The sequence below is a fragment of the Oncorhynchus kisutch genome, linkage group LG27, assembly GCF_002021735.2.
Source record: "Oncorhynchus kisutch isolate 150728-3 linkage group LG27, Okis_V2, whole genome shotgun sequence".
Lineage (NCBI taxonomy): Eukaryota > Metazoa > Chordata > Actinopteri > Salmoniformes > Salmonidae > Oncorhynchus > Oncorhynchus kisutch.
Window position 1 is genome coordinate 30,887,314 of NC_034200.2, and position 23,558 is coordinate 30,910,871.

Sequence of the window (23,558 nt, forward strand, 5' to 3'; positions counted from 1 at the left end):
GGCTTAAAAGCAAGCAGCTACTGTTGTGTTGCTTTGGAAATCTTGTGTTGGTAAATGACTATTCCAGTCATGTCTGTCTCACTGAGTTTTTCCTCAGGTAGACAAACAGCAGTAGAGCAGTAGATTTTGTTTGCGAGACATCTTTCGTTGTTTGTAGGTACTGTGTTATAATAGCACCTCTCATCTCCCACAACGGTTAGCTCTGTGTCTGCCTGAGGGCCTTGGTTTGTGACGTTTTTCTCCGGGTGAAGGACTATCATTACTGCTGCAGTAAGAGATCATTGCTGTGGAGAAGTCTTCGTCCTGATTGCCTCTACTCCTCTCCCCGCAGCAGGAGATAAGAGGATAGGATATAGCACACACAAGTAATAGCTCACCTAGTCTTTCTTCTGTGTTTATGTTTCAGAGAGTTGATGAACTAAATTACTGAGGAAGTCATTATTTCAGTACAACATAGCATATACGTATGTGTAAAAAATGACAAAGAACTAGTGGGGTCTTTGATATGGAAAACCAGGTGTAATTTTCTTCAAAAGGAATATAAATGAATAAAGACCAAGTATGTGGCCGTGTTGCTAAGAAACTTGCGGTAGGATAATTGACTTCAGTCAGTCATGATAAAAATGAGACAGGCAAAATTACTGTAATAGTCGTTTTTGTTCATTTATTCATAATCAAGTAGAGTGCTTTTAAGTCTCTGAAGCACAAAGAGAGTCAATGTGGTGGTGCACATTTGCTCTCAGTGTACTCTCACAATATATAGGTTGCGGCCCAATAAGGTGTCCTTCCTGTGCACTCGTTCACTACTCCCCACACATGTAAAAGTATGGTATTGGTGTAGACACAGGCTAGAGGGAGTTTCCATATAACAGTAATTTCCTTTCAAATCAATGAAGGGAAGTGAAAACACTTTTGGAGAAAAGAGAGAATATTGGGACGCAACCATAACTTTCTACTCCTTTATATAGACCTATATTTAGATTGTGTAACAATGTAAACTGTTTAATTCCATGACTATACAATTACAAAACAATGAAGTGACTAATGTCACAACGTGAGCATACAGTAATGTCATTGCGGTGTTACTACACAGCTATAAAACCAACTGTAACAAAGCAACAGCTCACTAGAATATCAGGCTGGTCTAACAAGTATGGATCCTCTCAGTCTATAATGGCCAGGAGCAATTGAGTTGTTTGCTGTAGGTCAAAGGAGGAAAAGTCATTTTTTCTCCAAGCCAATGTTATTTTCTCCTAAGAGGCTGCTATGACTAAGAGAAGGGGTTGCAGGAAACAGATTCAGCTGCTTCGGTAAACAACCTCTCAAGTCAATACAAAGACTCCACAAAACATCTGCCAGGCAAACATGAGACAGGCTGGGGGATCATAGGGAGGAGGCTACGTGCTACATCACTACACTAACTCATCACCCTAAAGTTAAAAGAGGACATTGGATGCTAACATTAGCTCTTGGTTTTAGATGTTTTGAAAATGGAGCGACCACTTTCGACACTTTCCAGGCTTGTGTGTTTTATCTTAACGATCCAACACTTTTTATTATCTCTGTGCTTTGTCTGACATGTAGGTGTGTGTGTGTGTGTGTGTGTGTGTGTGTGTGTGTGTGTGTGTGTGTTTCCTTTGATATCTCTGTCTTTCTTGTTGCTGACAGTTAATACAATATGGGGTCCTTGATTATGTGGTACACAGTATAGTGCTGTGTCACCACGGGAACAGAAGTCTACAATTCCCTTTCTTCTCTCCAAAATGGCCGACAGGATGTGGAAGTCATTTTGAACATGTTTATTAGGTCCCATAGTTGAGTGGTTTGGAATGTAATACGGTACAGTTGTAATGCAGTACTGTCATGCAGTCTAATTGTGAGGACAGACGCTGGGAGACGAGAATCAAGTACAGGGAGTGAACATTTAAAAAAGAACCCACATGAAACAAAACATGGACAGCGGAAACATTACGACATTAATGCTGACACGAGGATGAAACTGAGGAATATAGGGGATGCGTGTAACGATAGTGACAGGTGTGCGTAATGATGGACGGCCTGGCGCCTGAGAGCTCCAGAGAAGGGGATCGGGAGACGGCGTGACACTAATGGGTACACCATAGGTCGAGTTCACAATTCACACAGAGCCATAACTTTGAATGTGACTGTGATGCAGACTATTGTATGAGAGCGGAGCAGACTACTGTATCAGTTCAGACCATAGTATGAGTGGCAAGGCCATGTCTATGACAGACTGACAGCAGGCCAGTGTTCCACAAAGTGACAGGCTCTACTTACTGGTTGAAGGGTGCAGGCTGCTGCAGTATGTGAGGTGTCACAATGACAACGTGTGCGTGTGTGTGTGTGTTTACACGTGTGTGTGTACGTGCTTATGTATACTTGTGTGTTTGTTAGCCAATCAGCCCAGTGAGCTCCCATTAGGTCTAAGGTATTGGGTTTTGAGTGTGTATGACACCCTTGCACTGACTAAGATCACTATTGGTCAATTGCACACAAGGTTCAACCAAAATTTGACTTCCGCTTTTAACCCAACCCCTCCGAAAGACACAATACAGGGGGCACCACACTTAAGTGCCTTCCTCAAGTGCCCAACAGCAGGCAATGGCATCTAGGAGTTGATACCAGCAACCCTCTGGTTGCCAGCTCACTTCCTGACAGATTTTTCCATCAGCCCGGGAATTGAACTGGCAACCCTCTGGGCCACCTGCCGTGTGTGTGTGTGTGTGTGTGTGTCCATCAGCAGAATAGCACTCTCTTTCTTCCTCTGGACGGTAGAAATTAAAGGAGGGGAGGGAAAAGAAGGGAGGGATGGAAGAGGAGTAGAGCCTCTTTAGGTAGATAATAAGTGGGAGGGAGGGAGAGAGAGAGGGAGAGAGAGAGGGAGAGAGAGAGGGAGAGAGAGAGGGAGGGAGAGAGAGAGGGAGAGAGAGGTGTCACAGCTGAATCCTGCACTCCATGTTCCATCAGCAAGCTTCCGCTGCAACTCCATTTAGCCCTATTGATTTTGCAATCTTCCTTTCTCAGAGAGAGAGAGAGAGAGGAGAAAGACAGACAGAGAGAGAGAGAGAGAGAGAGAGAGAGGAGAAAGACAGAGAGAGAGAGAGAGAGAGAGAGAGGAGAAAGACAAGAAAGAAAGAAGAAAGACAGAGAGAGGAAAGACAAGAAAGAAAGAAGAAAGAGAGAGAGGAGAAAGACAGAGAGAGAGAGAGAGAGAGGAGAAAGAAGAGAGAGAGAGAGAGAGAGAGAGAGAGAGAGAGAGAGAGAAGAAAGACAAGACAGAAAGACAAAGACAGAGAGAGAAGAAAGACAAGAAAGAAAGAGAGAAGAAAGACAAGAAAGAAAGACAAAGACAGAGAGAGAAGAAAGACAAGAAAGAAAGACAAAGACAGACAGACAGACAGACAGACAGACAGACAGAGAGAGAGAGAGAGAGAGACTCTCTCCCTTTTCCTCCCGTTAATGGACTTAGCGATGGATCACTCCGATCTACGCACCTATTTTTCACTCCACACTCCCCGAGCACAAAATGGATATACGCAGTCGCTCCTTTAGTACCTACAGAACATAACCTAACACACTGCCACAAAATCACACTAGACACTAACACAAAGTCACACTACACAATGCCACACTACCTCAAAGCCACACTACACACTACCACAAAGCCACGATACACACTGCCACACTACCACAAAGCCACACTACCACAAAGCCACACTACACACTGCCATAAAGCCACACTAGACACTGCCACAAATCCACGCTACACACTGCTACAAAGCCACACTACCACAAAGCCACGCTACACACTGCTACAAAGCCACACTACCACAGACACACTGCCACACTACCACAAAGCCACACTACCAACTGCCACACTGCCACACTACCACAAAGCCACACTGCTACACTACCACAAAGCCACACTACCACAAAGCCACACTGCCACACTACCACAAAGACACACTACCACACTGCTACACTACCACAAAGCCACGCTACACACTGCTACAAAGCCACACTACCACAAAGCCACGCTACACACTGCTACAAAGCCACACTACCACAGTCACACTACACACTGCCACACTACCACAAAGCCACACTGCCACACTACCAAAGCCACACTACCAACTGCCACACTATCACAAAGCCACACTGCCACACTACCACAATGCCACACTGCCACACTACCACAAAGCCACACTGCCACACTACCACAAAGCCACACTGCCACACTACCACAAAGCCACACTACCAACTGCCACACTACCACAAAGCCACACTGCCACACTACCACAAAGCCACACTACCAACTGCCACACTACCACAAAGCCACACTGCCACACTACCACAAAGACACACTACCACAAAGCCACAAAGACACACTACCACAAAGCCACACTACCACAAAGCCACACCACCACAAAGCCACACTGCCACACTACCACAAAGCCACACTACCAACTGCCACATTACCACAAAGCCACAAAGCCACAAAGCCACACTACCAACTGCCACACTACCACAAAGCCACACCTCACACTGCCACAAAGCCACACTACCACAAAGCCACACTACCACAAAGCCACACTACACACTGCCACAAACCCACACTACCACAAAGCCACACTACCACAAAGCCACACTACCACAAACCCACACTACCACAAAGCCACACTGCCACAAAGCCACACTACCACAAAGCCACACTACCACAAACCCACACTACCACAAAGCCACACTACCACCAAGCCACACTACCACAAAGCCACACTACCACAAAGCCACACTACCACAAAGCCACACTACACACTACCACAAAGCCACACTACCACAAAGCCACACTACACACTACCACAAAGCCACACTACCACAAAGCCACACTACCACAAAGCCACATTACACACTACCACAAAGCCACACTACCACAAAGACACACTACCACAAAGCCACACTACCACAAAGACACACTACCACAAAGCCACAAAGCCACACTACCACAAAGCCACACTACCACAAAGCCACACTACCACAAAGCCGCACTGCCACAAAGCCACACTACCACAAAGCCACACTACCACAAAGCCACACTACCACAAAGCCACACTACACACTACCACAAAGCCACACTACCACACTACCACAAAGCCACATTAAACACTACCACAAAGCCACACCACCACAAAGACACACTACCACAAAGCCACACTACCACAAAGCCGCACTGCCACAAAGTCACACTCCCACAAAGCTGTACTACCACCAAGACACACTACCACAAAGCCACACTACCACAAAGCCACACTACCACAAAGCCACACTACACACTACCACAAAGCCACACTACCACAAAGCCACATTACACACTACCACAAAGCCACACTACCACAAAGCCACACTACCACAAAGCCACACTACCACAAAGCCACACTACCACAAAGCCACATTACACACTACCACAAAGCCACACTGCCACAAAGCCACACTACCACAAAGCCACACTACCACAAAGCCACACTACCACAAAGCCACACTACACACTACCACAAAGCCACACTACCACAAAGCCGCACTGCCACAAAGCTGTTCTACCACCAAGCCACACTACACACTGCCACACAGCTAAAAACAAACCCCTCAAGCTTTTCATGTGTGGACGTTTTTTATCCCAGCCCTATTTATATGCTTATGAGGCCGTATCGACGCTGCCCGCCTAATAAGACCAGGAATAAGAGCCTTGATGGGGTGCCATTGATTTAAACCCATACAAACGAGGTATCATGTATTCTCAGCAGATCGACCCATAGACAGAGCGAGGAAATCTATGAAAACTAGAAGCTGTGAGCCGAGTGCACAGACAAACCAGATATTAATCTCACAGAATCTTGAGATGGCGCATGAGGTCGATGGCCAAAGATTTGTTTGCGTTTGCGGGGTCAACACATCGAGTGGTGTCCCGAAGTAATCGCGTATATATATATGACTACACCTGATCCTCTTAGGACACATCAGAGAAAGGGGGTTGTGATTGGTCCAGTATCTCCTGATCCAACCAATCACATCGGCCGATGCTGAGCGACTCTCTCAGTGCCATTATCATCGAATCTGGCTTCAATTGCTGGCCCGGGTGGTACTAGCAGAAAATGACGCTCAGCGCTTGTCGATATAACATCTATTGAGTGCTTATCTGCTTACATCTACTTACGCCCACAGGGCGGCGCACATTTGGTCCAGCGTCGTCCGGGTTACGGGAGGGTTTGGCCAGGGTAGGCCGTCATTGTAAAATAAGAATTAGTTCTTAACTGACTTGCCTAGTTAAATCAAATTAAAAAATATATATATATTTACCACGCTGGGTGACACCCCTCCTTTCGTACCAGAACCCTGTTAAGAAGCTCCATTGTTTTGGATGAGATTGATTGGGCTCGGTGCTCTGTTTGGTGTAGATAGAGAATGGATCGAAGGGAATCAGTTCCATTCAATGTGTGATTTAGCGCCTATCCGGACTAGGCTGCCTAATTGAATTGATTCATGGTTGCACATAGAGTGATTTGTAAGGCACGGACACTTAGAAGTGTGGCTCTCTATTGTGGCGAGGCAGAGGAAGATGTTGTGCACATTGCAATTGAGCATTGCTTTGTATGATGTCCAGTGTGTTCTATTTGTTGTATTTCTATTCTAGTTGTGCTATGACTCACAAGAAAACTAGATATGTTTTTTTAACATTTTAAAATTTCACCTTTATTCAACTAGGTAGGCCAGTTGAGAACACCTTTATTCAACTAGGTAGGCCAGTTGAGAACACCTTTATTCAACTAGGTAGGCCAGTTGAGAACAAGTTCTCATTTACAACTGCAACCTGGCCAAGATAAAGCAAAGCAGTGTGACAAAAACAACAACACAGAGTTACACATAAACAAACGTACAGTCAATAACACAATAGAAAAGAAAAATCGAAGAATCGATGTACAGTGTGTGCAAATGTAGAAGGGTAGGGTGGTAGGCAATAAATAGGCCCTAGAGGCGAAAATAATTACAATTTAGCATTAATACTGGAGTGATAGATGTGCAGATGATGATGTGCAGGTAGAGATACAGGGGTGCAAAAGAGCAAGAGGGTAAGTAATAATATGGGGATGAGGTAGTCGGGTGTGCTATTTACCGATTGACTGTGTACAGGTACAGTGATCGATAAGCTGCTCTAACAGCTGATGCTTAAAGTTAGAGAGGGAGATATAAGACTCCGGCTTCAGAGATTTTTGCAATTTGTTCCAGTCATTGGCAGCAGAGAACTGGATGGAAAGGCAGCCAAAGTAAGTGTTGGCTTTGGGGATGACCAGTGCAACATATATGCTGGAGCACGTGCAGGTGGGTGTTGCTATGGTGACCAGTGAGTTGAGATAAGGCGGGGCTTTACCTAGCAAATACTTTAGATGACCTGGAGCCAGTGGGTTTGGCGACGGATATGTAGTGAGGGCCAGCCAACAAGAGCATACAGGTCGCAGTGGTGGGTAGTATATGGGGCTTTGGTGATAAAACCGATGGCACTGTGATAGACTACATCCTGTTTGCTGAGTAGAGCATTGGGGGTTATTTTGTAAATGACATCGCCGAAGTCAAGGATCGGTAGGATAGTCAGTTTTACGAGGGTATGTTTGGCGGCATGTGTGAAGGAGGCTTTGTTGCGAAATAGGAAGCCGATTCTAGACTTAATTTTGGATTGGAGATGCATAATGTGAGTCTGGAAGGAGAGTTTACAGTCTAACCAGACACCTAGGTATTTGTAGTTGTCCACATATTCTAGGTCAGAACCGTCCAGAGTAGTGATGCTAGTCGTGTGGGAGGGTGCGGGCAGCAATCGGTTGAAGTGCATGCACTTAGTTTAACTAGCATTTAAAAGCAGTTGGAGGCCACGGAAGGAGTGTTGTATGATGTTGAAGTTCGTTTGGAGGTTTGTTAACACAGTGTCCAAAGAAGGGCCAGATGTATACAGAATGGTGTCGTCTGTGTAGAGGTGGATCAGAGAATCACCAGCAGCAAGAGCGACATCATTGATATATACAGAGAAAAGACTTGGCCCGAGAATTTAACCCTGTGGCACCCCCATAGAGACTGCCAGAGGTCCGGACAACAGGCCCTCCGATTTGACACGCTGAACTCTATCTGAGAAGTAGTTGGTGAACCAGGCGAGGCAGTCATTAGAGAATCCAAGGCTGTTGAGTCTGCTGATAAGAATGCGATGATTGACAGAGTCGAAAGCCTTGGCCAGTTCGTTGAAGACGGCTGCACAGTACTGTCTTTTATCGATGGTGGTTATGATATCGTTTAGGACCTTGAGTGTGGCTGAGGTGCACCCATGACCAGCTCTGAAACCAGATTGCATAGTGGAGAAGGTACGGTCGGATTCTAAATGGTCGGTGATCTGTTTATTAACTTGGCTTTCAAAGAATTTAGCATGGCAGGGCAGGATGGATATAGGTCTGTAACAGTTTGGGTCTAGAGTGTCTCCCCCTTTGAAGAGGGGGATAACCGCAGCAGCTTTTCTACCTTTGGGGATCTCAGACAATATGAAAGAGAGGTTGAATAGATTAGTAATATGGGTTGCAACAATTTTCGGTGGATAATTTTAGAAAGAGAGGGTCCAGATTGTCTAACCCAGCTGATTTGTAGGGAATATATAGGTGGCTCCAGTTTCTTTTAACACTCTCTAAATGACCTTTGGCTATGTCTTTTTTGAGACCTACAACAGAGTCTATAGGACCAGCCATATAGTGTGCTTTGTTTAGTTTTCTCAAATCCACGGAGTAAGGTGTATTTGATGTCACCTTGGCCAAGCTCTGTGACAAGTAAACTCAACAAAATGAGAGAATAGAAAAGAGAAAAACATGAGACGAATCTCAGCTCTCTGTATTCAGCTGGCAGACTTATTGACACTCTCTCTTTCTCTCTCTTCCTCCCTCTCTTCTCTGGGATAAAAGCCCATTCCTGATGTACCTAAAGGGCTGTTTAAAGCTTGAAATAATCATGAATACTAAATTATTCAGACAGACTACAGCTCTATCGCCACATTAACAGAGCAAATTCCACTCATCTGCCAGAGAGAGGGAGGGGAGAGAGAGAGATAAAGGTAGAGCGTGTGAGTATGAGAGAGAAAATAAAAGAGAGAGATTTCATTTCAAAGGTTCCAACAAAAATCCTTTCATCAAAGAGCCTGTAAAATCAGACTGTCCTTAATTCAGTAAACAGGACGTGTTTGGAGTGGGGCAATGATTTCTTTGGCTGGATATCCTAGCTCTCACCGCCCAACATCAATTAGGATGTGCACGCTATTACTTCTGGTCTCTAGGAAGCCAAAAAGGGTCCCTCTTGGGACAGAAAGGGGCTGGGGCACAGGTCTCCAAACCCACAAAAGTAAGTTGAGTGTACACTTTTGCTAGCACTTTCTCCGAAAATAAACTCCTACCTATATATCAAAAGTAATTACATGTCATATTTTCCAGTCAGCTCTTTTATTAACCAAGATGTGCGTCTTTAAATTCCCTCCCTCCTCCTACAGTGTTTCATGCTGCCATGGTTCCATGGTGTATTGAGATACATCACTCTGTACCTCTGAAGAGCCTAGAACTGAATCACCTTGGTGCCATTGCTCTGCCATGTAATGGACTGGCATTAATAATGCAGGGGTACAACAGCGGGTCGCACCCAGGGAGGGGAGGGAGACGGGAGGAGGAACACACCTATAGTGCAGTCTCTCTCTCTCACACACAGCCTCTTACAAAGTTAGGCCAGGAATATACAGTAACACATGCATGTGTGTTAGCTTAACGGTTGTCACATCAGTCAGTCACATCCGTCAGTCAGTGAGTCAGTCAGTCACATCCGTCAGTCAGTGAGTCAGTCACATCCGTCAGTCAGTCACATCCGTCAGTCAGTCAGTCAGTCACATCCGTCAGTCAGTCAGTCAGTCAGTCACATCCGTCAGTCAGTCACATCCGTCAGTCAGTCAGTCACATCCGTCAGTCAGTCAGTCAGTCAGTCAGTCAGTCAGTCAGTCACATCCGTCAGTCAGTCAGTCAGTCAGTCACATCCGTCAGTCAGTCACATCCGTCAGTCAGTCACATCCGTCAGTCAGTCACATCCGTCAGTCAGTCAGTCACATCCGTCAGTCAGTCATAGGGGAAGGCTACTGTATTATTAGGGATATAGCAAAATGCACAGATCTGTAGATTGTCTTACACAATCAGTCAGTCATTAAGTTGATCAGTTGATCTATTCAACGATGGATTATATATTTTACATGCCGTATATGAACTGTAAGTCAGTAAAATCATTGAAATTGTTGCATTTATATTTTTGGTTCTTTAAAGTATAGGACATATAGAATAAACCATGCTCTTGCAGACTTTTTTTGTGTGAAAACAGACTCTTCTTCCTGACAGGCTATTGACAAGTAGCTGATACTGGCCTCCAGACTACACTGGCAAACTTTCACTGAGGCTTACCCATAAGCCCCTTTTGGCTCATAACGATCACATAACATGAACTGGGTCCATTTGGTATGCATGGACGAGAGTCTAACCTTCTCTCTAGTCTACACATATCTTGATCCTACTCCTTTAAATGACAGTGTAACATGCTTCCCATGACAGCTCCACCCAACAGACTCAGCTCCCTTATGTTGGTAATTGTAGATAGTCAGTGGACTCAGAGGAGGCTGGAGAGCTGATCCCATCCCTCTCTGGATAATGCTATGTTTTAATGTAATGTTCAGCTGGTGGGTGTGTGTGTGCATCTAAAGAAGGCTAGCGTGCCGTGGGGCTAAAAGAGAAACACTCCCTGAATCATTTAAATCCTTAAGAGTCAATCTAAATAACATAATAAAATAATCCCGATCAAAAATCTAGCAATTTATGCTCCAGATATCTGGGGCTGCGTCTCAATACAACACATCCGTCTATGTCGGCCTTCCGCATCTGCGGTGGAAGGTGGCAGAGCTACAGTGGTGTTTGTCAAACTATAAGGTATCCTGAAAATCGGTCTTCTCACAAAAACCTCTGAAGCAGGTAATGTGGATGTGCCAACTTCTGTCTGTAGTGTATAAACCGTATGGGATATAAACTAATATGACCACACTTTCAGAAAGTATTACGACCCCTTGACTCTTTCCACATTCTGTTACGTTACAGTTTTGTTCTAAAAATGATTCAATAGTTTCCCCCCTCATCAATCTACACACAATACCCCAAAATGACAAAGCAAAAGCTGATTTTTTGAAATTTTTGCAACTAAAAAAATTCTAAATTAAATATCACATTTACATAACTATTCAGACCTTTTACTCAGTACTTTGTTGAATCACCTTTGGCAGCGATTACAGCCTGACGTCTTATTGGGTAGGACACTACAAGCTTGACACAGCTGTATCATTCTTCTCTCCAGATCCTCTCAAGCTCTGTCAGGTTGGATGGGGAGCGTCGCTGCACAGCTATTTCCAGGTCTTTCCAGAGATGTTCGATTGGGTTCTGGCTGGGCCACTCAAGAACATTCAGAGACTTGTCCCGAAGCCACTCCTATGTTGTCTTGGCTGTGTGCTTAGGGTCGTTGTCCTGTTGGAAGGTGAACCTTTGCCCCAGTCTGAGGTCCTGAGCGCACTGGAGCAGGTTTTCATCAAGGATCTCTCTATACTTTGCTCCGTTCATCTTTCCCTTGATCCTGATTAGTCTCCCAGTTCCTGCCGCTGAAAAACATCCCCACAGCATGATGCTGCCACCACCATGCTTCACCGTAGGGATGGTGCCAGGTTTCCTCTATCTGTGACGATTGGCATTCAGGCCAAATATACAATCTTGGTTTCATTAGACCAAAGAATCTTGTTTCTCATGGTCTGAGAGTCCTTTAGGTGCCTTTTGGCAAACTACAGGCAGGCTGTCATGTGCCTTTTACTGAGGAGTGGCTTCCGTCTGGCTGCTCGACCGTAAAGGCCTGATTTGGTCGAGTGCTGCAGAGATGGTTGTCCTTCTGAAAGTTTCTCCCATCTCCACAGAGGAACTCTGGAGCTCTGTCAGAGTGACCATCGGGTTCTTGGTCACCTCCCTTACCAAGGCCCTTCTCCTCCGATTGCTCAGTTTGGCCGGGCATCCAGCTCTAGAAACAATCTTGCTGGTTCCAAACTTCTTCCATCTAGGAAGGATAGAGGCCACTGTGTTCTTGGGGACCTTCAATACTGCAGACATTCTTTGGTATGTAGACAGGTGTGTGCCTTTCCAAATCATGTCCAATCAATTGAATTTACCACAGGTGGACTCCAATCACATTGTACAAACATCTCAAGGATGATCAATGGAAACAGGATGCACTTGAGCTCAATTTTGAGTCTCATACCAAAGGGTCTGAATACATACGTAAATAATATATTTCTGTTTTTTCTCAAATTTCTAAAAACCTGTTTTCACTTTGTCATTATGGGGTGCTGTGCGTAGATTGATGATAAAAAAACAACAACATTTAATCAATTTCAGAATAAGGCTGTAACGTATCAAAATGTGGAAAAAGTCAAGGGGTCTGAATACTTTCTGAATGTACTGTATAGTCCTGTTCAAGTGTTTTGAGACCCAGTGCCACCAGATCAAAATGTACACTATCACCTCCAATAACATTCAAATGTACACTATCACCTCCAATAACATTCAAATGTACACTATCACCTCCAATAACATTCAAATGTACACTATCACCTCCAATAACATTCAAATGTACACTATCACCTCCAATAACATTCAAATGTACACTATCACCTCCAATAACATTCAAATGTACACTATCACCTCCAATAACATTCAAATGTACACTATCACCTCCAATAACATTCAAATGTACACTATCACATCCAATAACATTCAAATGTACACTATCACCTCCAATAACATTCAAATGTACACTATCACCTCCAATAACATTCAAATGTACACTATCACCTCATATCCAATAAGATTCAAATGTACACTATCACCTCATATCCAATAAGATTCAAATGTACCTAACATCAACTCTTTTGCCTCAAAACTCCATTGTTTTATATCACATTCCATTCTGTGGGCCACTGCAGAGATCTAACAACCTGGGACCGAAACATGGACTATTAAACTCTCTATTCATTTGACACGACAGTCTTGTAGTTTACACTACTATTTACACCCTTAATCATTCGTACCAGAGGAAATCACTTAAGAGTGTTACACCATGTTCAGCTCTCCGCGAGGACCTTATTGTTTATGACTGGCCCGGAAGAGATCTTGACAGTGGGGGCCCCAGAATTCTATTTGACACGATCGGCCCACTTCCAACAGTCAGCCAATCTCATGCTTCAGTAGGCTGTGATGTGTAGCTGTGTACTGGAGCACATATAACATACACTCCTTATCAGGGAGAAGAGAAAGGAGAGGGAGAGCTGTCACCTCATTTCACCCCCTTCTCCCACCTCTATTGTCAGAGTCCAGGGTCGTACAATGCTTTCAAAGGAAGTGGGTGGGTCGTTTAGGACCAGAATCCCTTTCCACTAGTGCGTCATAGAAACAGAATTGGCTGAATGGGTCGAACAGATACGCTGTTCTGTCGTTTTTGTTACGGTCCACGCCCTTTAGTGGCGTAGCACAATTTTGCAATTGTTTTCAGAAGAACATTACGCTTGTGCCTATACGTGGCTAGTGAGCAAGTCAATGGGACACAACACAGTGCAGACCTACTGTATATACCTGACGAGAGAAAACAGGAATGTCAGTGTGTAGCCTGCAAGGCATTTCTCTCATCGCTCCAAAAGAACTGAAAGGTATCGAGGAAGACCACGCTTTTCACTCCAACCTGTTCTTGGGTTTTTAATTCATGTCTTTTGTTAGATCTGAAGGTCAAGATGAAATCTGCTGACAACAGACAGATTAACGGTGAAACCAAAGTGAATCAAGAGGTGGAGAGAAAACAGATGTCTCTGTTGATATTTACACAGTGCCTAGCTGTGTGTGTGTGTGTGTGTGTGTGTGTGTGTGTGTGTGTGTGTGTGTGTGTGTGTGTGTGTGTGTGTGTGTGTGTGTGTGTGTGTGTGTGTGTGTGTGTGTGTGTGTGTGTGTGTGTGTGTGTGTGTGTGTGTCTTTGTCGGCATCTACGTGTGTGTATGCATGAGACAGATGCAGAGAGATTGATTGTGTGTATGTGTGTGTCAGAGATTGTTTTTATGTGTGTGTGTTTAACTTGCTGATCCTCCTCCTGTCATGCTAAGATTAATGCCTTATGTGTTTTTCATTACAGGGCGCATGTACTGTAAGCTGGTGAAAAATTCTGCGTTCACCGTTCTGTAACAGCTACATAATCGCTGCTTTAGGGACATTAGTTATGTTGTGAAGGAGGTATGGAGAATGAACAGTGTGTACACCTCACTGTCACATAACACCAGCTAAACCAAAGTGGCATCTTATTCTGTTGTAGTTAAAGTCAAGCATGGATGGCAAACATAAAGTGATGAGGTGATTAAATATTCTCTCTATGTTGTCGTCCTATAGCTTGAGAGGATCTTAGCTTTGAGTTCTGCCAGAGAAATAATTATATAGGAAGAGAGACTGCAGATTCTTTCAAACAACAATTTTATTATAAGATTTGCAAAAATGAAGCAATCAACCATCACCAGGAATGGTTCAGGGTTGAAAGCTTAACAAACATAGTCGGGTCTCTGCTTTTATAGAAAAAGTACAACTTATTTGGTCGAAGTGACGGTTTAGCAGATGTGTGGAAATGGACGGAACGTAGTTTAAAAGGTGATTAGTTTGTCTGTGCAGATTAAGATAGCCCGAGGTTGATGGTACGAGGGCTCAACCGTATAACTGCGTTTTGTCACTGTTCACACTATAATGTGCTCCTTCCTGCAAGGTTCCACACAGCTGACTTCCTGCAGACAGTAAACCCACGGGATATCTCACATGCTGCGGTTGCACCGAAACGGATCTTAGCTATACGCCCAGTCTTATGACTAAGTCACACAAAGACAAGCTTGTATCAGGTTAGAAAAAACACTAGCATATAACAAGAGACTGTTCTTTAAGCAGTAAAACACAGGATAGCATGACTAATTATGTAATTTTCCACAACAGTTCTCAATCCGTGTAGCTAAAGGAGCTACAGGAGATGCTTAAAGGATGAAGCTAGCAGATTCATTACTTTTACCAACAACAGCTGAAAATCCCAATAAAACTACTTCCCTTTTTGAAGTTCACTTTCCTTGCTTTGTCTAACACCATCATGAATCTAGCAAAAAAGTTTTGTATGTCAGAGTGCAGTATTTATTTAGTTTCATAGCACATACATTTGCTAGTAAGTTTCCCAAACTGGCTTTAGCTGGGTCCTGCCCGGGCAAGTGCAGGGGGTTTGCCTAGCAACACGAGCCTCGGAGGGAGGAAACGTCTGGATAGCGCAACAAATACCCATGATTCAATGCTAGGTTCGGACCAAATGGCTAGCGCCACAGCTAAAATGGCTTTGAAAAAATATGGTTTCAGCTAATAAGGATGAGTATCTACAAAATAACTAGATTATGGCATTCACCAATAATAAACTATGTACAGTTGAAGTCAGAAGTTTACATAGACTTAGGTTGGAGTCATTAAAACTCATTTTTCAACCACTCCACAAATTTCTTGTTAACAAACTATAGTTTTGGCAAGTTGGTTAGGACATCTACTTTGTGCATGACACAAGTGATTGTTTACAGACAGATTATTTCACTTATAATTCACTGTATCACAATTCCAGTGGGTCAGAAGTTTACATACACTAAGTTGATTGTGCCTTTAAACATCTTGGAAAATTCCAGAAAATGATGTCATTGCTTTAGAAGCTTCTGATAGGCTAATTGACATCATTTGAGTCAATCAAAGGTGTACCTGTGGATGTATTTCAAGGCCTACCTTCAAACTCAGTGCCTCTTTGCTTGACATCATGGGAAAATAAAAATAAATCAGAAATATTGTAGACCTCCATAAGTCTGGTTCATCCTTGGGAGCAATTTCCAAACGCCTGAAGGTACCACGTTCATCTGTACAAAAAATAGTATGCAAGTATAAACACCATGTGACCACGCAGCCGTCATACCGCTCAGGAAGGAGACGTGTTCTGTCTCCTAGAGATTAACGTACTTTGGTGTGAAAAGTGCAAATCAATCCCAGAACAACAGCAAAGGACCTTGTGAAGATGCTGGAGGAAACGGGCACAAAAGTATCTATATCCACAGTAACATGAGTCCTATATCGACATAACCTGAAAGGTCGCTCAGCAAGGAAGAAGCCACTGCTCCAAAACAGCCATAAAAAAAGCCAGACTACACTTTGCAACTGCACATGGGGACAAAGATCATACTTTTTGGAGAAATGTCCTCTGCTCTGATGAAACAAAAATAGAATTGTTTGGCCATAATGACCATCATTATGTTTGGAGGAAAAAGGGGGCGGCTTGGAAGCCGAAGAACACCATCTCAACCGTGAAGCACGGGGGGGTGGCATCATGTTGTGGGGATGCTTTGCTGCAGGAGGGACTGGTGCACTTCACAAAATAGATAGCAGCATGAGGAAGGAAGATTATGTGGATATACTGAAATAACTCAAAATCTCAAGACATGTCTCAAGTCAGTAAGTTAAAGTTTGGTCGCAAATGGGTCTTCCAAATGGACAATGACCCCAAGCATACTTCCAAAGTTGTGGCAAAATGGCTTAAGGACAACAAAGTCAAGGTATTGGAGTGGCCATCACAAAGCCCCAGAGGTGTGGACTCGAGTCACATGACTTGGACTCGAGTCAGAATCAAGTTACAAATATGATGACTTGCAACTCGACTTTGACTTTAACACCAATGCCTCATGACGACTTGGACTTGAGCCTTTTGACTCGGCCTGACTTGATACCCTGCCCAAGCGTTCCCATGGCTACCCATGTATTTCCATGGAAATATACTGTTTATTTGGAAAGTAATAAATATATAGATATTTTTAAAAGCATTCATGATTTGCGTAAATGTAATATACTAACTATTACTCTTATTAAAATTATGAAATGGTATTACATTTGGTGAAGAACACAAACTCAAAGTTTAGGACTTGAGACTTGACTTGACACTTCATGGTCTTGACTTGAGAGTTGACTCGGACTTGCCTGTCTTGACTTGGGACTTGACTTGGGACTTGAGTGCTAAGACTTGTAAAACAATGACTTGGTCCCACCTCTGCAAAGCCCTGAACTTTCTATTCTCCTATAGAAAATGTGTGGGCAGAACAGAAAAAGCGTGTGCGAGCAAGAAGGCCTACAAACCTGACTCAGTTACAGCAGCTCTGTCAATAGGAATGGGCCAAAATTCACCCAACTTATTGTGGGAAGCTTGTGGAAGGCTACCCGAAACGTTTAACCCAAGTTAAACAATTTAAAGGCAATGCTACCAAATCCTAATTGAATGTATGTGAACTTCGGACCCACTGGGAATGTGATGAAAGAAATAAAAGCTGAAATAAATCATTCACTCTATTATTATTCTGACATTTCACATTCTTCAAATAAAGTGGTGATCCTAACTGACCTAAGACAGGACATTTTTACTAGGATTAAATGTCAGAAATTGTGAAAAACTAAGTTTAAATGTATTTGTCTAAGGTGTATGTAAACTTCCGACTTCAAGTGTCATATAATAGGCACATTTGTGGACATAAGTCTAACTTACACGACATTTAAGCTTATAGAGTTATCAAAAGTATGATCTGTAATTCAACATGCTCATAGTCATTCAAATAACAACCACCACCATCAGTACATGTAATCCAGCCTCTCTGAGATCACTGTGACACATAGGGACAGATTTGCTGTTTTTCTCCAGGTGAAAAAATGTACACCTGTGTTTCCCAGATGATATTAACCATAGAGACCAGAACAAAAAGGCAACAGTAAGGGCAAAGAGGATGGTTAAGACATTTCAAGGAGCATTTTAAATTAATAAACTGTTACATGCTTTTGCTTTAGCTTTCTGTTTGGTGTTTTATGACTGGAAAATGTTTCACCTTAGTTAGTCAACCTGTCCCATAGAGAGGCATTCAAAGGCCGGTAGAGAGACTGTAGTACCCAGAGAGGGAGATCAGAGGAGGGTCTGTGCCATGAAGAGTGGCGTGGTATCTCCCTGGAGAGAATAGTCAGAGAGAAGGGAGAGAAGCTACTGAGAGTGGTTGTTCCCAGGAGACATCAGTCAGTTACAGGAGGTCTCATTTTACTCTCCACAGCGTGACAGCGACACCTGTGTGTGTGTGCCTGCATGCGTCCGTGCACACACAGGGATGTGAATGTTTATGTGTGGGTGACTACAAGTGCCTTTGTATAGGTATATACAGTATATATATATTCACATCTATGCCTGCGTGAACCGCGTATCAGTGTTTACCACTGCGTCGGCTGTGTATCAGTGTTTACCACAGCGTGGGCCGCGTATCAGTGTTTACCGACAGCGAGCGACCTAATGCGGTCTTACTCACACTGATTAAAGAAAACAACATTTTAAATGATGCCTCATGTTTGTGAGCATGAAAGGCTTCCTGGGTGTGCGAGGCATCAGGGAAGGAGTTAGCCATGCCTGACTGCCTTGTGCGCCGACTAGAGAGGTTGTTCAAGGCTCACTGGTAAATCAGCAGCATGAGATTGCATTACTTGAATGATAAACCCTTCAGAGCACTCTGGAGACATCTACAAACACACTGTTTGACAGTTATCTCCCTCCATATAGTTGATTTAATAGAATGAAGTTTCCCTCAACTTCTGATCTAAAGCCAGTTTGGAATTGAATTGGGAGTTGAAAGCTGATTCTAGCTCTGTGCGTGGGGGATTCTATCCAATCATCCACAGTGCTGCAGTACTACTATTTGACAGCTATCTCCCTCCACAATAGATCTCAACCATGTACGCCGCAATTGCCCCTCAAACGTCTAATCCAAGGTCAGTTTCGCAGTGTACCCCCTGATAGTTACAACTCAGAGTTGGGGAGTTTGAAGCTGATTTAAGATCAGAGCGTGGGGCCAACTTCTCCCTGGAAGTATCTCAACATTAGACACTTGCCAGGGGGGAACATAACACTATTATTATAAGAGCTGAGCTGGGTCAATTTCCTTTCGATTGGCTGGCGCTTGACTGACTGCTGGGCTGGATTTGACAGGCTTTGGTTCTTCCCCCAGGGAGGTTTTGGAATAAGTTAGTGTTTTGGGCTTAATGAAAAAGTTGTGTGATGGTCCCCTGACTCAGCGCTCGTAAATCCATGTCCCCTTAATGAGCGACTCCTTACAGTTAAACTTCATTAATTATCCTGAGAACAAATTAACAAGAGAGAAGCGGGATGAATCTGAATTAAGTTTAATGTGTTTTTCATTACTGAGATTGGGAGGGAGACTTCCAAACATACATTGTTGGGTTTGGGCTTTATGATAACCGTAAATAAATGGTTAATTTAAGAAATATCATCCACATGGGTTTGTTTGTTACAGTATGAGTATGTGGGAAGGTGATTATCAATGTGCTTAAATACCAACTAGATCTACACAACTCATTGGTGGGTTTAACTCAATGCTAACATCATGTCCCTATGTCTTACAGATCTGTGATAAGGAGTGGCATTACTACGTGATCAACGTGGAGTTTCCTGCTGTGACGCTCTTTGTGGATGGCGTGACCTACGAACCCTACCTGGTGACAGACGATTGGCCCATCCATCCCTCGTCAATCGACACCCAGCTGACAGTGGGTGCCTGCTGGCAAGGTCATTATAGACTCTTATATACTGTCCTGTGTTCATTCCAACTCCTTGAAACTCTGAGGCTGTCCTAATATGGACACCATACCAGAATAACAATATTTTGTACTGTAAAATAAAGGGCGGGGAGGGAGTTTCTCTTGGATTCAGACATTCTATCACAGAGCACACAAAGAATGCAGCGGTTTTCAATATCCCAGAAACCCCTGCATATTGGGTTTGATTGAAAATGGCCCTATGTATGTTTCATATCATGTTTCAGAGCATTACCATTGGGGTGTCTTCGTGCAGTTTGAAGGAAGTTGCTAACTAGCTTTATCTCGGTTGCTAACTAGCATTAGCGCATGCTAGCTGTTACCATTAGGGATGACCCCATTTAGTTGACTGGTCGATAGGCTGTTGGTCGACTGAGATTTCATGAGTCGGGCAGTGGCAAAAATTGTTCAGGGTGTACAAGACACCTGTCTGATTCACGCCTGTCTAAGTGGACTGATCCATTGTTGAGGTCATGGGGATGGCACAGACCACCATTCTAAGACATGTGCTACTCTAATTGTACAGTATATGGTTATATTATGGTAAGAACAACGCTTTTTCCCATGTTGGATAGTGGTCGTTGTCCGCAGCACTGTTGAATTGGCGCCTTTTCCTAGACCATGTTGCTATGTGCATGATAATGAACCACCATATTGGTGTTGAGAACAATGTGGCGGAGGCAGCAGCGGAGGTAGGAAACGAGGACACAGCCCTTGAATGAATTGTCTAAGAAAAATGAGGAGAGAGGAAACCCCAACTCAATTAGGCCTATAATCAATAGCCTAACTGTTAAATATGCCTGGCTTTATAAATCATCTATATTCTGTATATCTACAGAAATAAGACAGATCCTGCTTCTGTTCGATAGCCTACTGATTCTGTGAGCACCAAGCCTCACAACATGTCGGATAAACAGTTTTTAATCTTGGCAATGCTGTAATAAAGCCTTTACAATTTTTTTGTTAGAACAGCCTCTTTGTTATTACTTATAATTTATTTAGTGTTGTTTGCACAGTTCCAAATAGTCTGAAAACTAAAATGTATAATAAAATGTATAATCATCTCCTTCTTATTGTAATTATTACTATTATTATTATGATCATCATTATAATAATAAGTCATGTCGTTATCATTTGTGAGCTTAATATAGCAGCCTTGTATAACCACCAAGTCTTAATAACATAACTTACTTAGGCCTATATTTCTACAGACTACAGGAAAAGGCAGGCTGAACAGGCCCCATTAACATCGACGGTGCTTTAGAGGAGCGGGTCAAGAGTTTCAAGTTCAATCAATCAAATGTATTTATAAAGCCCTTCTTACATCAGCTGATGTCACAAAGTGCTGTACAAAAACTCCCTAGAAAGGCCAGAACCTAGGAAGAAACCTAGAGAGGAAGCAAGGCTATGAGGGGTGGCCAGTCCTATTCTGGCTGTGCCGGGTGGAGATTATAACAGAACATGGCCAAGATGTTCAAATGTTCATAGATGACCAGCAGGGTCAAATAATAATAATCGCAGTGGTTGTAGAGGGTGCAACAGGTCAGCACCTCAAGAGTAATTGTCAATTGGCTTTTCATAGCCGATCATTCAGAGTATTTCTACCTCTCCTGCTGTCTCTAGAGAGTTGAAAACAGCAGGTCTGGTACAGGTACCACGTCAGGTGAACAGGCCAGAGTTCCATAGCCGCAGGCAGAACAGTTGAAACTGGAGCAGCAGCACAACCAGGTGGACTGGGGACTGCAAGGAGTCATCAGGCCAGGTAGTCCTGAGGAATGGCCTTAGGGCTCAGGTCCTCTGAGAAACAGAAAGAAAGAATTAGAGAGAGCATACTTAAATTCACACAGGGCACCGGATAACAGGAGAAATACTCCAGATATAACAGACTGACACTAGCCCCCCTACACATAAACTATTGCAGCATAAATACTGAAGGCTGAGACAGGAGGGGTTGGGAGACACTGTTGCCCTGTCCGACGATACCCCCAGACAGGGCCAAACAGGCAGGATACCCACCCACTTGCCAAAGCACAGCCCCCACACCACTAGAAGGATATCTTCAACCACCAACTTACCATCCTGAGACAAGGCCGAGTATAGCCCACAAAGATCTCCCCCACGACACAACCCAAGGGGGGGTGCCAACCCAGACAGGAAGTTCACGTCAGTGACTCAACCCACTCAAGTGATGCCATCCCTCCTAGGGACGGCATGGAAGAGCACCAGTAAGCCATTGACTCAGCCCCTGTAATAGGGTTAGAGGCAGAGAATCCCAGTGTAGAGAGGGCAACCGGCCAGGCAGAGACAGCAAGGGCGGTTCGATGCTCCAGTGCCTTTCTGTTCACCTTCACACTCCTGGGCCAGACTACACTCAATCATAGGACCTACTGAAGAGACAAGTCTTTAATAAAGACTTAAAGGTTGAGACCAAGTCTGCGTCTCTAACATGGGTAGGCAGACCATTCCAAAAAATGGAGCTCTATAGGAGAAAGCCCTGCCTCCAGCTATTTGCTTAGAAATTCTAGGGACAATAAGGAGGCCTGCGTCTTGTGACCATAGTGTACGTGTAGGTATGTACGGCAGGACCAAATCGGAAAGATAGGTTAGCAGTAAAACCTTGAAATCAGCCCTTGCCTTAACAGGAAGCCAGTGTAGAAAGGCTAGCACTGGAGTAATATTATCAAATGTTTTGGTTCTAGTCAAGATTCTAGCAGCAGTATTTAGCACTAACTGAAGTTTATTTAGTGCTTTATCCGGGTAGCCAGAAAGTAGAGCATTGCAGTAGTCTAACCTAGAAGTGACAAAAGCATGGATACATTTTTATGTATCATTTTTGAACAGAAACTTTTTGATTTTTGCAATGTTACGTAGATGGAAAAAACTTGATACAGTATTGATATGTTCGTCAAAAGAGAGATCAGGGTCGAGAGTAACGCAGAGGTCCTTCACAGTTTTATTTGAGTGTACAACCATCAAGATCAACTGTACAACCATCAAGATTAATTGTCAGATTCAACAGAATATCTCTTTGTTTCTTGGGATCTAGAACTAGCATCTCTGTTTTGTCCAAGTTTAAAAGTAGAACATTTTGCCGCCATCCACTTCCTTATATCTGAAACAGAGGCTTCCAGGGAGGGCAATTTTGGGGCTTCACCATGTTTTATCAAAATGTACAGCTGTGTGTCGTCTGCATAGCAGTGACAGTTAACATTATGTTTCCGAATGACATCACCAAGAGGTAAAATATATAGTGAAAACAATAGTGGTCCTAAAATGGAGCCTTGAGGAACACCGAAAGTTACAGTTGATTTGTCAGAGGACAAACTGATATCTTACAGACAGAAAGTTCCTTGGTGTCCACTTCACCAACGAACTATCATGGTCCAAACATACCAAGAGTGTCGTGAAGGGGGCACGACAAAACCTTTTCCCCCTCAGGAGACTGAAAAATGTGGCATCCCCAGATCCTCAAGAGGATATTATACAGCTGCACCATCGAGAGCATCCTGACCAGTTGCATCACCGCCTGGTATGGCAACTGCTCGGCATCTGACTGTAAGGCGCTACAGAGGGTAGTGCGAATGTCCCAGTACATCACTGGGGCCAAGCTTCCTGCCATCCAGGATCTATATAATAGGCAGTGTCAGAGATAAGCCCATAAAATTGTCAGAGACTCCAGTCACCCAAGTTATA

The 23,558-nt window shown here is 43.7% G+C and overlaps 1 protein-coding gene across 1 annotated transcript in view; it reads left to right on the forward strand.

The window, feature by feature from the left end:
- clstn2a (calsyntenin 2a) overlaps positions 1-23,558 on the forward strand; it is a 303,976-nt gene that overhangs the window by 260,018 nt on the left and 20,400 nt on the right. The window contains exon 9 of the mRNA XM_031807195.1: positions 19,674-19,836. Coding sequence (XP_031663055.1) covers positions 19,674-19,836 — 163 coding nt within the window. The remainder of the gene's footprint in view (positions 1-19,673; positions 19,837-23,558) is intronic.